General features: G+C 34.0%; 1 protein-coding gene across 1 annotated transcript; it reads left to right on the top strand.

Moving 5' to 3' along the window:
* The first annotated feature begins 4,309 nt into the window (after positions 1-4,309).
* On the top strand, positions 4,310-7,891 carry LOC147394088 (protein C2-DOMAIN ABA-RELATED 4-like). Its single transcript, XM_086453888.1, has 3 exons — positions 4,310-4,479; positions 6,018-6,113; positions 7,567-7,891. Exons 1-3 carry the CDS (start codon positions 4,369-4,371, stop codon positions 7,843-7,845), a joined length of 486 nt encoding a protein of 161 aa, XP_086310014.1. The 5' UTR covers positions 4,310-4,368; the 3' UTR covers positions 7,846-7,891.
* Positions 7,892-15,907: the final 8,016 nt, after the last annotated feature.

Genomic DNA, 15,907 nt, shown 5'->3' with positions numbered 1-15,907 from the left:
CTTGTGAAACTGGAAATAATTGTCATGGATCAATGTGATACCTACGATATGTAGTTATTACTTATAAGTCAATGTAGTCTATACGGATTTTCTGCATTTGAGAGAATGAGAGTAAATGTCACTTCTTCCAGACGACTTAGAAGGATGACCCAAAGTGGCACACAATGTCCACTCGCACAGCATTGAACGACTCACGTATGAGAGAAGTGATCCTAAGCCTCACAAACGAAACCATGTCCCGTTTGAAACGGAGAAGTGTAGTTAAGTAAAATAAACAAATATCATCTTAACCACACCAAATAAAATTGTTTTAAACATTTTTTTTTGAAATATTTCTGTTGCACAAGCCCACTCTTTTATTTTCTTCAAACCATCAGATTCGGATAAATTCATAACCTTGTCATATTGAAACTCCTAAGATCATTGAAGTTGAATAGAATCATCAATTGCCACCTTTGAAAGTTCTTCCTCACCAAGCTCACCTTATGTGAAAATTCAACTATCGGAAGATCCATGTCAATGATTGTTATCAATGCCAACACTAGCAAAATTTTAAATATTTTTGTGGGGGCAATAGTGACAGATTTTCTTTTCCACCATTGAATTTCATCGCATTAGCCTATTGATCCTATAAGTTTTAAAAGTTCTTGTAGGGGTAAGTGCTGCCATTGCCCTCACTGTAAATCCACCTCTGGTGGTCTAGTGAGTAGTACCAGTGTCATGTTGTCTCAATTCCTCTATTAGCCCTTTTTTCCATCTTAGAAAACTATTGTGGAATCATGATCTGTATTTTGTAATTTGTAATAAGGTTCTGCTTGGTACACTGATTTGCACCGTAAATGTTTGCAATGCAAATGGTTTGAATGAAAGATTTACTATTACTTGATAACCATTGGAAAATCTCTTTCGAATCATTATTTTTATTTTTATTTTTGTTGTTGTGGTTGGTTGATATTTGTAATTAAAATTTCTGTTGTGATTTCTTGTCAAAATAAAGCGTGTAAACATTTTAACTTATTCAACCCTCGTCATATAAATTATTCAAATTACACGTATACCATCAATACTAGGTACATTAATCTAGATATGAATTTACCAAATTAGTCAACACAGTTGGTCAAAAACTGTGTTGAACCTCCGAAGATGGAGAGTGAGATAACAACAAGAAAGGTTGGATCAGACTTTCTAGAATAGAAATTTATTGATCAAGCAGACGGACGGTTGAGATGCTAAGGATTTCCAAGAAAAATGTATCTCTAAAATGGAGTTTAATTCCTAGAAAGCAATAACTCAACGATCTATTTGATAGTTGAAGCTAAAAATATACTAAATGTTTGATAGAGTCAGCGGTTGTGTTTTCAAAGTGATGATGAGAATACAAAACACTCTAGATCTAACAATGTATATATATATCATGAAGAGAAATTTATCAAAACAGAAAACTTTTCAAACTTATTTATCAAAATTGCACAATACATCTTATAGCCGGAAACGGAAATTTACTGTTTTTGAAAATATTTTATTTTATTAAAATAATAAATACAGTAATTTTTATATTTATATTATTGAAAATATATTTCTTTTGATCTTATGTCAAAATGATCTTTTTGACACTATATAAAATACATTCTGATCTCATATTGGAAGGATCCTTCCCACAAAAAAAATATTTTCAGTAAAAAAATATATGAAAATTATTATTTTTACTGTTTTTGTACAATAAAATATTTCTAAAAATGATAAATTACCATTTTCTGAAATAAAATGTGTAGTTTACCGTTTTGATAAATAATCGATATGTTGTGTATGTTTTGGTAAATTTAACTTTGTTGTAATCATGGACTTCCACTCATGGATGATGTATAGACTTCTTTCATATACTGGTTTGTTCATAGAAAGAGATGTGTTCTTATGAATTTTATGGTACAGTAAATGGAATTTTGTTTTAATGAAAGTTTTATTTTTTTTTTTGGAAATTTTATGTCATCCATTTAAAGAGTTTACTAAGAGTACTGGATGGGATGCATTGCAATGAGGTGTATAATAATCTATTTGAATCAACTTCGTGACTCATTGAGTTGACCCAGGTAAATGAACATAATGTAGTAATATAATAATATAAAGTATAGTTTAGATCCAAGATCAAAATAAAAAAATCATCATGTATTAGATTGTCTTAAATGGTTTTATTTTATTTTTGAAATCGCAGAATATCTACACATACTTAGGGATGGGACTCCTTAGGGTCGGGAGGCCACCTAATTTGAACCGCACGATTGGAGGGAGCATGGTTTCAAAACTCGTCCAACACCGAGACATATTGCCTGAGTCGTCTCGATATCAGGCATTGACGAGATGGGTAGACAAGACAATTTTTTGGATGAGATATAAAAATATTTGGCACAATGTTTGGTTCTCTTTAGGGCCTTTGCACGCTTCCACATATATATTTATATATGTTGGGTTTGTTTCGTAATTTGGTAGTGGTGTTCTTATTATTTTGACCTTAAAATTCTAAATTAATTCTTCTCTTATTAGGATAATCCTAAGGACTTGATGATGGGAAACTTTGAGAATTGACCTTTTTTACGATGAAATCATGGATGTGATCATTCCCAGAGTTCATCGGGTTGTTTAGCTTTTGAATTCAAATAGTTAAACAATTTTTAACCGTATATTAACTTTTTAAAGGGTCGGGATCCATTGACTCTTAGGAATGATTCATAAAAAAAAATACATGATCTCAACCCTTTAAACACAAAATCAAATGGGTGAGATTTATGAGTATCTTGAAAATACAAATCTCAAAAATACTTATTCTCATAATAAATCTCAATCATTGGATTTTGAATTTAAAAGATTAGGATCATGTGTCTTTTTCATGAGTTATTCTTAAGAGTCAACGGATCTTAACTTTTTTTTAAATTGTTAAAAAATTATATTAAATTAATGGTAGACGAATCAACTAATGGTAATTTAATTATTTTTCTACAATATACTTATTTTTAAACCTTTTTTTAAATTGTTAAAAAGTTATACTAAATTAGTGGTTGACCGATCAACCTAACGGTAATTTAATTATTTTTCTACCCTATACTAAATTTTAAATTATTAAAAAATTATATTAACTAGTGGTGGATCCAGCCACATAACGGTACGTTAAAATTTAAGTATTTTCGATAAAAGATATCAAAAGCTGGTTAACTGCCAATATTGCTAATGGGAGACCAAATTCTAGACGCTGCCATAGGTGGACAAATGAGACCACAACACGCCTAATTAGTTGAACAATTTTGGTTGATTCTGATATACCCCTCCAAGTTTTGCTAATTGTTTGAGACCCCACTATGTATCCAGATGGAATATCCATTGATCTTAGAATTCTCTAATATGCTAATAGAAAATGACTTAAATGCCCTCATTTTCAATTTGTAGTAAAAAAATCCATTTTTTTATAAAAAAAAAACTTGCCATCCTCAATCTCTTCAACTTTGTGGTAAATTATTTTTAAGGGGAAATTACCAGAAGAGTAGAAAACTTTTTGAAATTATTTTTTCAGTGCACTGTTCATTTTAATTTCGAAAACAATATATTATCATTTTTAAAAATTGAACCTTTACCAAAGAGGTAAAAAATATTTTAAATTATTAAAATACCCTTTAGAGTTTTTTTTATTTTTATTTAAACAACACAATTTAGAAGGGTATTTGTGTAGTTAAATTACTTTTTTTTCTATTTGATAAAAAAATTAATTCCAACAAAGGGAACTTATTGATTTTAGAATTAAAATGAATGGGAATTTCACAGTTTTCAGCAAGCGATTCAATTAATTAACCTATTTTCAATTGAAAACCTTTGATTTTTCTCTTCAAAATTATGTCATTCTAGTTGTCAAAAACTCCTATCTTGTTATTGAGATTTAGAGATTGAAATAGATAGAATTTTAAGGTAGAATATAAAGATAAAAATATTTACCTTGAGATTAAAGATGACTGGCTTTAGAAAGAAAAATCAATGGTTTTTTTTTTTCACGAATAGAGGATAAAGGTATTTAAGTCATTTTCATTGTCTATTGATATAGACCAAGGTCAAGGGGCATGCCATCAATTTGAAAACACAAGGGATGTCTCAAATATTTATCTAAATCACCAAATTGCTTGGTAGGCTGATCAGCAAATAAAGGAACATTTGTAGAAAGTGCATGGGAGACTCCACGAAAGTACATATTTGGAGCTATTAATGAAGTAAATGCCCACCGTTACTTTATGAAAAAAGTACTTATATAAAGAAGACTTGTTGTTCGACGTAGCCTCAAATTATAAAAATATATTTCTTTTTCTTCTTCATTTACTTTTGCTTCATTGTTTAATGGAAAAATACTTGGGTCTTCTAAGAATTAGGGTTCATCGAGGCATTAATCTGGCTATCCGTGATCTTCGTAGTAGTGATCCTTACATGATGATCAAGATGGGCAAACAGGTGAAATTAGAAAACCAACTTACTCACCTAATTCTATTTTGATTTGTTTGTAGTTCCTACTCAATTGGTTTCAATTGATCCATAATTTTTTTTCTCTCGTTTACATTGATCAACATATTGGGTCTGATTGAGCTATGGCTCCATGTTTGGATCCTGTGTTCTTTTCTTAAAAAATAAACAAATAAATAAATAACTATATATGTTTTCCTTTAGTATCAAAGAGCTTTTCTTAGTTTGGATAATTTTCTATTTAAGAATTAAGTTCAAAACCCATATCAAAATTTTTTTTTTTTTAATTGATTGATTCATTAATTGTTGTTGTTGTGGTATCAAAGAATTATTATCTCTGTTTTTGTGTACTTTGGATAATTTTTCATTTAAGAATTAGTCCAAAACCCATTTATCTGATTTCCTTTATTGATGTTGTATCAAAGGATTTTTCTTAGTTTGGGTAATTCTCTATTTAAGAATTAGTCCAAAACCCATATCTGGTAGTCTTAAATGAGTACAAAATCTACAAGATTAAGGATTCTTTTATGCACCATCCCCTTCTTCATGAGTTTCATTTGTTTAAGTTTCTCTCTGGATAACTACAGCCCACCTATTTAAAGACAGTTTGTGTGTTACTTCTGGACTAGTTCATAGTTTATGACATTTTCCACTGATCTGGGGTGGTGTTGAGGTGTACAAGGGCTTGGCTCAAATTTGGTGAACATAGTAACCAAGTTTGGATTCAACAACTATTCCACGGTTTGGGGAGTTCAATTTGACTTAATTTGGATAAATCCAGAAAATTTTGGGAAAAAAATTAGGGATTATAGAATGATGTTTTTTCGGGTTCCTTCAAAACCCATCATCTTCAAACTCCATAAAAGAAGCAATCTTGTTTATGAGATTTGAAGATTGAAGAAGATAATAGTGTCTTTTAGGAAAATAAAAATAAAAATCAAGGTTCTTATTTTGGAAATGAAAAATGAAAGGGTGTTTAATATAATTTTTTAAGAAGAAGAATGAAGGTTGAAGATGACGTGTCGTTAGGCAAAAATGAACTTTGCAAAAAAGACCTATAAACCTTGAAATGAAAAAAGAAGAAGAAAACAGGGCAGATGGAGATGGAAGGAGTTCGAAGGGTTTTAGAAAAATAATAAAGTTGAAGACCATATAGAAAAAAATTCCAATACATTTTAAAAAATTCGTTGAATTTTAGGAGTTTTTGTTAAGAGTTATGAATAAGGCACCTAAACACTTGGATAGCCGTTTGGAGATCATGGATAAATTTCATGCAAAGGTTATAAGTTAATCTACATAATTTCATGCATGGACTTGAATAGATCACTTTCACATCCAAGTGTATGGCATTCCATTTGTTAGTTCCTTGATCAGATTTAATGATAAATTTTATTGAGTTGACCATAGAAAGCAAGAACTAGTTATAAAAAAAGTAAGTAATTTTTTATTTCTTTGCTCTATCTTGAAATTCAGTTGTGTTTGAATGTAGTCCTTCCATTTATTTCTAATATTTTATAAATTTGATGCAGAAATTGAAGACCAAGGTGATGAAAAGGAATGTCAATCCTGAGTGGAATGAAGAGTTAACACTTTGTGTTGCAGATCCTAATCTTCCAGTAAAGCTTGTAAGTATTCTTCTCTATATTTTGGTTATTGTCTTCCAATATAGGTGTATGAAGTCAAATTATTGGCTTAAAATTAGAGACTGGTTTGAAATCTCAAGTTCATAATTTGGTTTAAGTAGGTACAAGATCAAGTTTAAACAATATTTTCTTTTATTTGTTTAATGAAACATTATTGGAGAATATTTTAGATAACTTGGTGCTGATGCCTTCTACATTACTTGGTCTATAACTTTGTTGAAAACTAGGGGTGGCAATCTCAACACAACCCGCGAACATGACTCAAAAATGACACAAAATTAGTGGGTTTGGGCAAGCCTAATTGGGTTTAGGTCATAATAGTGTCAACCCATCTAACACGATTATTAAATAGGTTGGATTGGGGTTCTGGGCGCCAACCCACCTAACCCGTTTAGTTATTCTATTATCAACGTGTAATTTTATTAACAATTACTTAATAATTTTTTAAATTACTCAACTTTTTCTAGAATTTCTTATAACTTTTTCATAATTTTTTTTTATCAAATTCTATAAACTATAAATGGTGTTTGAAGATATTTTTAAATTAATATATGGTTAAGCTTTAGTTTGGGAAACAAAAAATACTTTCCTAATAAGTTATTTATTTATATTTATATTTTTTTACTCCATTTTTTCATTAAAATCTAGAGGTATGTAGTGTTTGATTCCTAATATTGGCAAAATGTATTAGGCAAAATGACTGAAGATCTTACCAAATAAAACTAGTATGTCTAATGTGATAATAAAATACACTTTGCTTAACCAATAATAATAATAATATTGAAAAACACTTTCCTTATATTTTCTAACCACATCACCTTCTGGCATCCAAAAACATGATCTGATGCTACATGGTTGTAAAGGAAAATATTCTATGAACTTTGAAAAAAACAAATCAAAAAGAAAATTATTTTTCACCATTGAACTTAGTTTATAGTTGTGTGACTTTACTTTTAGTAATGATATTTTATTTTTGTGGTGGAAATGGAATTTATTCTTTCCAATAAATATTAGAATTTTATTAAATAGGTTATATTTGAGTTGAGTCAGGTATGCCTATTTATAAATGGGTTAGGTTTGAGTTTAAGTTTTTGACACGATTATTAAATGGGTTGGGTTTGAGTTTGGTAAATTTTCATAATACCCTTACCTCAATACTACACGATCCCGACCCGATCCATTGCACCCCTATAAAAAACCATTGGTTATGTTAACATGTCTACTCTTCTGCACCAAAAACTAAATCTAACAACCAACTAAGTAAAAGGTTTGCAATGGGGATTAACTTAATTGTTTTCTTAATTTTAATTGCACCCTGCCCTCATAATTTTTGTTACATAAGAATTCAAAGTTTAATAGAATCAAATTAATCCGATTTAACATGAAAAGTTATAATTCCTTTCCTCATAGCCATCATCTTTTGTGTAATTTGTAGGATGTTTTCGACAATGATACATTCACCTTTGATGACAAAATGGGAGATGCAGAGTTTGACATTAGACCATATATGGAAGCTGTGAAAATGAACTTGGAAGGTCTTCCAAGTGGTACAATAATAAAAAAAGTGTCACCGAGCAGGAAAAATTGCTTATCCCACGAGAGCTATATTATTTGGAAGAATGGAAAGGTTGTTCAAGATTTATGTTTGAGATTGAGAAATGTGGAACATGGTGAAGTAGAACTCCAACTGCAATGGATTGACATTAAGTCCTAGTTCTATGTGTTTGTTGTAGAGAAATTTACCAAAAATATCATTTTATGATATAATGTTAGAAGGATCATTTTAACATTATATAAAATTCATTTTGATCTTATGTCAAAAACATCCTTCTAACACTATATAAAATAAAAAATATCCGTCTAACACTATATAAAATATATTTTGATCTAACGTTAGAAGAATCCTTCGGAAAAAGGGAGATTTTCAGTAGCAAAAATATAAAGATTAATATTTTTACCATTTTGGTAAAATAAAATATTTTCAAAAATGGTAAATTACCATTTTCAAAAATAAGATGTACAGTTTACCATTTTGATAAATAATCGATATGTCGTACATGTTTTGATATAGAAACAATCAAGAAAAATCCAAGTTTACGTGGTTTGGTTATGCCTTCGTCCATATTATCTATAAATTTTGATTATGAACATATGATTTTCTAACGTCCATCAGAGTCAGAATCTATGGAAGTCCATTCATTGCTAGAAGAACCAAATAATGAGGCAGTAGGAATGGTTTATTTAAAATATAGACGATCTTAGTCTCAGCCCCTCCAATTGTCTTGAAGTTTAAATGAGCATGAAGAAAATAATTGACGTAGATAATGACTCCCATAAAAATGTAATTCAAATATGTTTTTCTATTGCCATCCACTTTATTTATATATATATATTATGTGTATTGCCCTCTACAGTTTTGGAATTAAGGAAAACAATTCTTGGAAACAAAGTTCTTTTCAATTAGGAATGTTTTTGGAAACGTGATCAACTTTTGATGAATTTATGATTCCAGCTCACTGTTCATTTTAAGTACCAAAGTATGAACAGTAACGATATTAGAGGTTTTAAAGTGACAATTTCGCAGATTTCAAATGACTTTTTTCACATGTTTCGCTACTTTTAGCGAAATCATCACTATACATGCCAGTGAGTTTGTCACTTTAAACCTACAATCTCGTCACTAGAAAAACTTCTGATTTCGCACAATCATAGTTTTGGTAATTAAATGAACAATGAGCATAAATTTGTCAAAAGTTGGTCAAGAAATGGTAATTTACCCTATAATTATATTTCAGAGGGTGCTGAGTCCGGGTCGAAATCAAATAGTGTTTAAGCTATAGACAATTACATTAAAATATGATTAACCATTTATTGATTTAGATAGCCATGGACTCGTCATTTTTTAACCACTTGGTCTTGGAGCGTTCTCACCTGTGTTTGGATTTGGTGGTAGAGTGCTGGAGGTCTTGTTTATTAAGATTTTATGAATAAAATTATGGGGTACGTTGTGTATATGGGAATGGTCTCACAAGGTCATAAATCATGTATTCATAGAGTTTTTTTTAAAATAATATTGTATTTATGAAACAAAACCAAGACGATCGAGTTGACCAATCTGGTGAGACCTTACAAGACAGAACTATTCACACATAAAACAACAAATCCCATCCCACCTGTACAAAAAATCCTTAAAAAACAGGCCCCTAAACTCCTTATATATTTTGGACCAACAAAAGATGAGATCCAAGATAGACATAATCATATCTGAACAATCTTTCTGTTTCCCCTCGAAAATATGCCTATTCCTTTCAAGTCACACCTCCAACAAATTGCGAAAGGTGTAATACTCCACAACATCCTCTTTGAATAGCTAAACAAGTAACCAATTGACAACCAACCAATGAAAACATCCTTGACTGATTTCGGCAAGCATGTTGGGAAACCCCATATAACTTGAAAAAGTGAACCCAAATGTCATGTGAGAACTTGCAATGGATTAAAAGGTGGTCCGATGATTCTCCATTTTCCATATATAGCACACATCAACTCACCTCACACCATCCACGCCGCCTAAAAAATTCCACCATTTGAATCATTCCTAAAATCGTCATCCATGTGAAAAAGATGACTTTGCTTGGCATTTTTAGACCCCAAATAAAAACATGGGAAAAAAACAAATCCATATTATTGCACTAGGATTGGTAGAATGAGCGTACTAAAAATCTTCTGTCCTTTCTAGCTGTCCATATTCTCTCATCTTCGCTTCCCGTACGTAGTTCAATACTTGAGGCACCAACGACTAATCTACCAACTTCTTGAAGTTCCAACTCATTACTGTTTCTTTGAAACCCAAGGTCCCATGCCCAGTCTTCACCCATAACTCGACGGAAGGATGCGATAGGCTACCCTTTCTTCGAGGATATGGAGTACAAAGTTGGAAATACCTCCATTAGAGGCCGATTGCCGCACCATGTGTCTTCCCAGAACCTTACTCGGTTGTCTTGACCCACTTTGAATTTAATTCTCGTTTTGAATAGTAGGATGATTTTCATGATGCCTTTCCACATCCCGCACCCATATGATAGTCTAATTGGTCCGCTTTCCCACTTTGTCTGGCTTAATCCGTACTTGTTTTCTATAACTTGTCTCCATAATCTATTCCCATCAATCCTAAACTTCCACAACCACTTCCCCCTCAAGGCCAAGTTCATTTCCCCGAATTTCCTAACACCGAGCCCACCATGTTTCTTAGCTGAGCATACTAGTTCCTAATTTACAAGATAATGTTTTCTATTCCTATCTCTGTCGTACCATAGAAAGTTACAGAACACTTTGAGGTATTGAAAGAAGAGAGAGAAAATATAGTGGTATACTAGAAAGTACACTTTTTATCAAAGTCAATTTACCTCCCTTGGATAAATACTTGGCTTGCTACATTGCTAGTTTCCTTTCGATTTTTTCCATTATTGGGTCCCAAAAAGCCACCCTCTTGTAGGGGGCCCCTAGAGGCATCCCCAAGTAGAACGAAGGAAGATTACCCATCTGCTAACCCAATGAAGTTGGCAGAAGAGTCGTGCATCTAGCCAATCCAACTAGAAATAACTTACTTTTCCTCGTGTTAATTGGAATACCTGACACCACTTCGAAATAACATAACAATCCGCCTAATCTCCTTATATGATCTATGGAATCATCCAAGAACACTAGAGTATCATCTGTGAATTGAAGATGTGAAATAATAACAATGCATGCATCTATTGAGAATCTCGCGAAATATCCATTCACTACCCCTATTTCCATCATCTTCCCAAATGTTTCTGCTACTATGATAAATAAGAAAAGGGATAGGGGATCCCCTTGTCTGAGGCCTCTTGTACTCTTAAAAAATCTATGAGGTGACCCATTCACCAAAACCAAGTAAGAAGGGGAAGTAACACACATCATAATCCATGTGATCCATTTCCTGCCGAAGTCTATATTCCCCAGCATATATTCCAAAAATTGCCAATTGACGTGGTCGTAGGCCTTCTCAAAGTCCACCTTGTACACCACACCCACTTTACTAGATTTCAATTTAGAATCAATGCATTCGTTTGCTATTAGAACTCAATCTAGAATCTGTTTCCCTTTGACAAATGCACTCTGACTATCCCTTGAATGACACATTGTAATCTCTTAACAAGGATGCTCGTGATGATTTTGTAACTAGTGTTTACCAAGATAATGGGCCTCAGGTCTTTAATGTCTTCAATGCTCGCCACATTTGGAATTAGAGCGATAAAAGTATAGTTGGAATTATGATCCAATACTCTCTTTTTGAAGAATTCATCTAATAGAGTGATGAAGTCATATTTAATGATATCCTAACAAATTTTGTAGAATTCCACAGGAAAACTATCGGGCCCAGGTGCTTTATCACTTTTCATGCTTGAGATAACATCTCAAATCTTGTCTTCTTCAATGGGTCTTTCCAAACTTTCACCTTGTACCTCAGAAATTCTGTCAAACTGTTGTAGATCAGGTTTTAGTCTGTCACCAGCTTCTTCAATATACAGTTTCGAATAGAATTCTATGATCCTCTTAGCAATCGCTTCTTCTCCTTCCAATCACTCCCCATTCACATACAACCTCGTGATGTGGTTGTTCCTACCTCGATCATTGGCCATGCAATGAATAATTTTGTGGTGCCATTCCCTTCTTTAAGCCATCTAATCCTGGATTTCTGCTTCCAACTAATCTCTTCCATAAGTATCATTTGCTGATATTTCTCATTAAGGTTTAGTCTTAATGTCCTGTCATTCATCAAAATCAGATTCATCTCTTCCTTGCGATCCAGATGTTCAATTCTCAAAAGAATCTCATTTCTCTACGCATCCACCTTCTAAAGGATTTTTTGTTCCATTCTTTTAGAGCATTATTTAAAGCTTTCAACTTTTTTCTAAATGCCTTCTCTACTGTTCTTGCATATGAAAACCTCATCCACCATTCAGCTACCAATTCCTTGAAATTGTGATGCTTTGGCCACGTCACTTCAAAATGGAACATAATGGAACCCCTATTGAGCGGCCCTGCTTCTAACTGAATAGGGAAATGATCAGACATCGGGTTTGGGATAGCCGTCTAAGAGAGCTAGTAGAATAACAACGACCAATCATTTGAAACCAAAAATTTGTCTAATCTTTTAAGACTAGGTACAACATATTGATTGGATCAAGTAAAGCTTCTACCCTAGAGTAAGATGTCCATTAAGTTATTCTGATTCATGAATTCCCCAATTCTCCTCATCCTTGTTATTATCCTCGATCCTTCTTGTTTCTTACAAATGAATCTAATAACGTTGAAGTTTCCTCCCAAACACTAACGAGCGATTCCAGTAGTTGCCCATGTCATCCAACTCCTCCCAGAATTGCTTTCACTCTCATTTTTTAGTAGGACCTTACACTCCTGAGAACACCTAACTATCTTCTTTTCCTATACAACGACACAGTATATATACAGAAAATGATCCCACTAATGAATCCTTTACCTCAATCAGCCTCTTGTCCCACAACACCCAAACTCCCCTTGTTGTCCTATTTATTGTAAGATACTTCCAACCCAAGTTCAGTCCATCCCAAACGTCATGCAACGCCACTTTATCTATTTGGTCCAATTTAGTTTCTTGTAGTGTTACGATGTGTGGTTTGTGTGCTTGTATTATTGCCTTAACCGAAGCCCTTTTGATTTTATTATTGAGTCCACGTACATTTCAAGAAAAGAATCTAATTGTCATTTGCAACCTTAAGTTTTCTCTCACTCCTTAAGACTAAGGACATACTAGCCTTGACCATAACCCCTAATTTTTGCAATTCCTGGACCTCTTTGACCAATCTAACCTTTAATTTCTTTACTTTATTATCATCTGTTATCTCAATTCTTTCCCTTTATTCAGACACCCTTGCTGTCTTGTCTCTTCTTAATCTACCTCAATTCTTAAAATTAACTCCACCTCATCCTAGATAATAGTTTGTTCCTCGTCTAGTGGATCCTCCTCTCTGATCATTGTATCATAGCATTTGCCAATCTCATTCCAGTTCTTGAATGCTAGTTCTAACAGATTACCGGCTCCTTCTGTCTGTCCTTCTTTAGTCAACCCAGCAGCCAACTAATCTCACTCAAATTATGAATAATCCAATCATCAGCAAGGGCTTCCACTATCTGATCTTTCGATTTATATCTTCCCCTACTCCTCGAGCTCTCCTTTAAGTCTGCCATGGCTAAGGGGGTGACATACATTTCAGTTTCCATTTGTATGACATCTTCTATAACAAAACCATCGTATTCTCCTTCAGTTACCAACTCCCCATTACCGAATCCATCTCTCCGAAAATCCAAGCCTTCAACGAATTGTAGTAATTGTAAAAATCCTCCCAATCCTAAGGCAAACCGTTCTCCCCACCTCCAATCCTCTGCTACCTCCTATTGCAACACTTCATGCCCTTCTAGTTGAGTTCCACCTCTAGATAATCGTTTACACACTGACGACTTCTCATGAACCAGTGCCAAAAGCCCCTCAACGATTGGTATTGTCTCTAAAATAGCTTCCTAACAATCGACCTTATTCAAACCACCAACCCCAAAAACTTCTGACTTCAACATGTCCTAAATGAGGTCACCTTCGAGAAATTCAAGGCTCAAATATTTCATTCCTATCAGCTCACTAGCTCTTCCACTAGCTAAGAACCTATCTGTTGTAACTACAAAACTACCTTCTGTACTCATATTTCCACCTGGGCCATCTATTTGAAACAAATCAAAATCGGGCTGAGGACATACCTTTGTGTGTGCTGATCTCCTAGAATGGGCAATTGGTTCGTCTCGTTAATGGGCTGAGGACTAACTATAGTAGTCGCTGGGCCTACTTGGTTGGACAGCTAGTTTGTCTCACGATCGGGCTGGGAGTTGCCCACTGTATATGATGGGCCGCCTAGTCCAGAGTGTAGCCCCATCTCGCGTTCAGGCTGAACATTAAGTTCATAAGTCAGTGGGCCGTTAGGCCCAGGAAGTTGGTCCACCCCAACGTTAAGTGCATAAGTCGATAGGCCGCTAGGCCCAGATAATTGGTCTGTCTCAACGTGAAGTTCATGACTTAAACGGTTCGTCTCGCATGTAGTCTACTCACATTTTGATTCTAAAATATAACCGCCCAGTTGACTAGGCCTAATCGTTGCTCCATCTATGATTTTGGTCCCTATGGCCTCTACCACATCAGCACAAAAATCCTTTGCATAAGAACATTTGCTTGTCTCGTACTCAAGTGTAGCCAGCTTCCCATTCCTGTGATTTGACAAATCTGTTTTATAACCCTCTTTATTGCCCATTGCTACAGTGGTACAGACTGAGATTGCATTAAAATCATTTGCCACTATTTGAACTTCTAAATCCACACCAACTTTGCTACGGCCAGGCTTCATCTTCTCCAATCCGTTCTTCCTATTTTCAGATAATATGATGCCTACTATCAATGGTGCATTGCTTGCTGGAATTTTAACCCATCTGGGGATGTTTAGGGCCCTCCGTCTAACCTTGATACTAGCCACTGTGAGATATTCCAAGGATCGAGTACACTCCTTGACCTCCATAAGCCCGCTTAGCATATCACCAATGAGCTTAAAAGACTTAGGCTCCCACCTATGGAATGGAAGCCCGATGATGTCTATCCAAGTGCTATCCTGCATCCAACTCTTCGCAATGCTATTATAGTTAGTGTACCACGCTCTCAAGTCAACCACGACATCTTGGACCTTAATTTGTTTAGATTTTTGAAAATTGTGAAATCTCTCCTCTTGTGGCATACAAATATTCTCATGTTAAACCCACACAGTCTTAAAGCAAGTTTTCTGGAATTTGAAGCTAAAGAGTTAACCACTCTCTCAACTTCTTCCTAACAAACCGATTTGTCCCCTATTTCACATATGATTGCCCACCTCCATACACAGAAGTTTTCTATTGTACCAATCTCATTGGTTATTATTAGTGGTTTCTGAAAGTTGTTCGTTCTTTTTCCAAGCAAAGATCTGCCATCAACCTCTCTCTTCCAAGGATGTAACTCAACTGCTCCACCTCTACCTAAAGCCTCACCAAGGTTGTCCCATCCTATTCCTTCAACTCCATCAACTCAAAAGTGAAGGAAACCAACCATGCCCTAAATACTTCAAAATTTTTAAGAACCGGCCGTATTCATTCTCATATCCTCGTGTCATTTTGTAGTGACTCATAATTGTCGATTTCTTTCAAAATAAACTGTCTGTTTTCCAACTCTTGGCATCTTCCAAAGTCTGCACCAAATCTTTGTTTTTCAAAAAGCATAAGCTCCGACCCTTCCTTGTCTCTTCTCTCCACTACCCTGATTACTTGATTCTTCTTCACCCAACATTTCTGAACCTCGAAGACTGTCTGATCAACTTGAACTACAACAGACCTCCCCACCAGAGAGTAATTTGTACGTCTCCTCAACATTTCAAGTACATTGTTCCTCAACGTGTTTTTTGTTATTAGAAAATAGAGATTTTGAGTTCAAAATATGTATATAAACTCATTGTCGACAATCAATTTCAACGGATCTACCTCGAGATTCGTGAAAAATAATCGTAAATGATTTTATTGATTTTTGATGAAAAGTAGATACAGATCTCAATGTTTCCTCTGATTAATAGTCAAATACAAAATAATAGTGACGATGTATGTATGTAGCTTTTCTTCTCTCCGAGCTTCGCGTTTTATCGACTGAGAAGGTT

Source organism: Akebia trifoliata, chromosome 9 (assembly GCF_017979445.1).
Source record: "Akebia trifoliata isolate Shusen 1 chromosome 9, ASM1797944v1, whole genome shotgun sequence".
In the NCBI taxonomy this organism is placed as follows: domain Eukaryota; kingdom Viridiplantae; phylum Streptophyta; class Magnoliopsida; order Ranunculales; family Lardizabalaceae; genus Akebia; species Akebia trifoliata.
This window is presented reverse-complemented; position numbering and strand designations above follow the sequence as displayed.

Bases quoted from the DNA above. Each gene is read 5' to 3' on its own strand.
- LOC147394088 (XM_086453888.1), top strand. From the start codon at position 4,369: ATGGAAAAATACTTGGGTCTTCTAAGAATTAGGGTTCATCGAGGCATT. The intron at 4,480-6,017 runs GTGAAATTAGAA...AATTTGATGCAG, and splicing joins TGATCAAGATGGGCAAACAG to AAATTGAAGACCAAGGTGAT. The intron at 6,114-7,566 runs GTAAGTATTCTT...TGTAATTTGTAG, and splicing joins CTAATCTTCCAGTAAAGCTT to GATGTTTTCGACAATGATAC.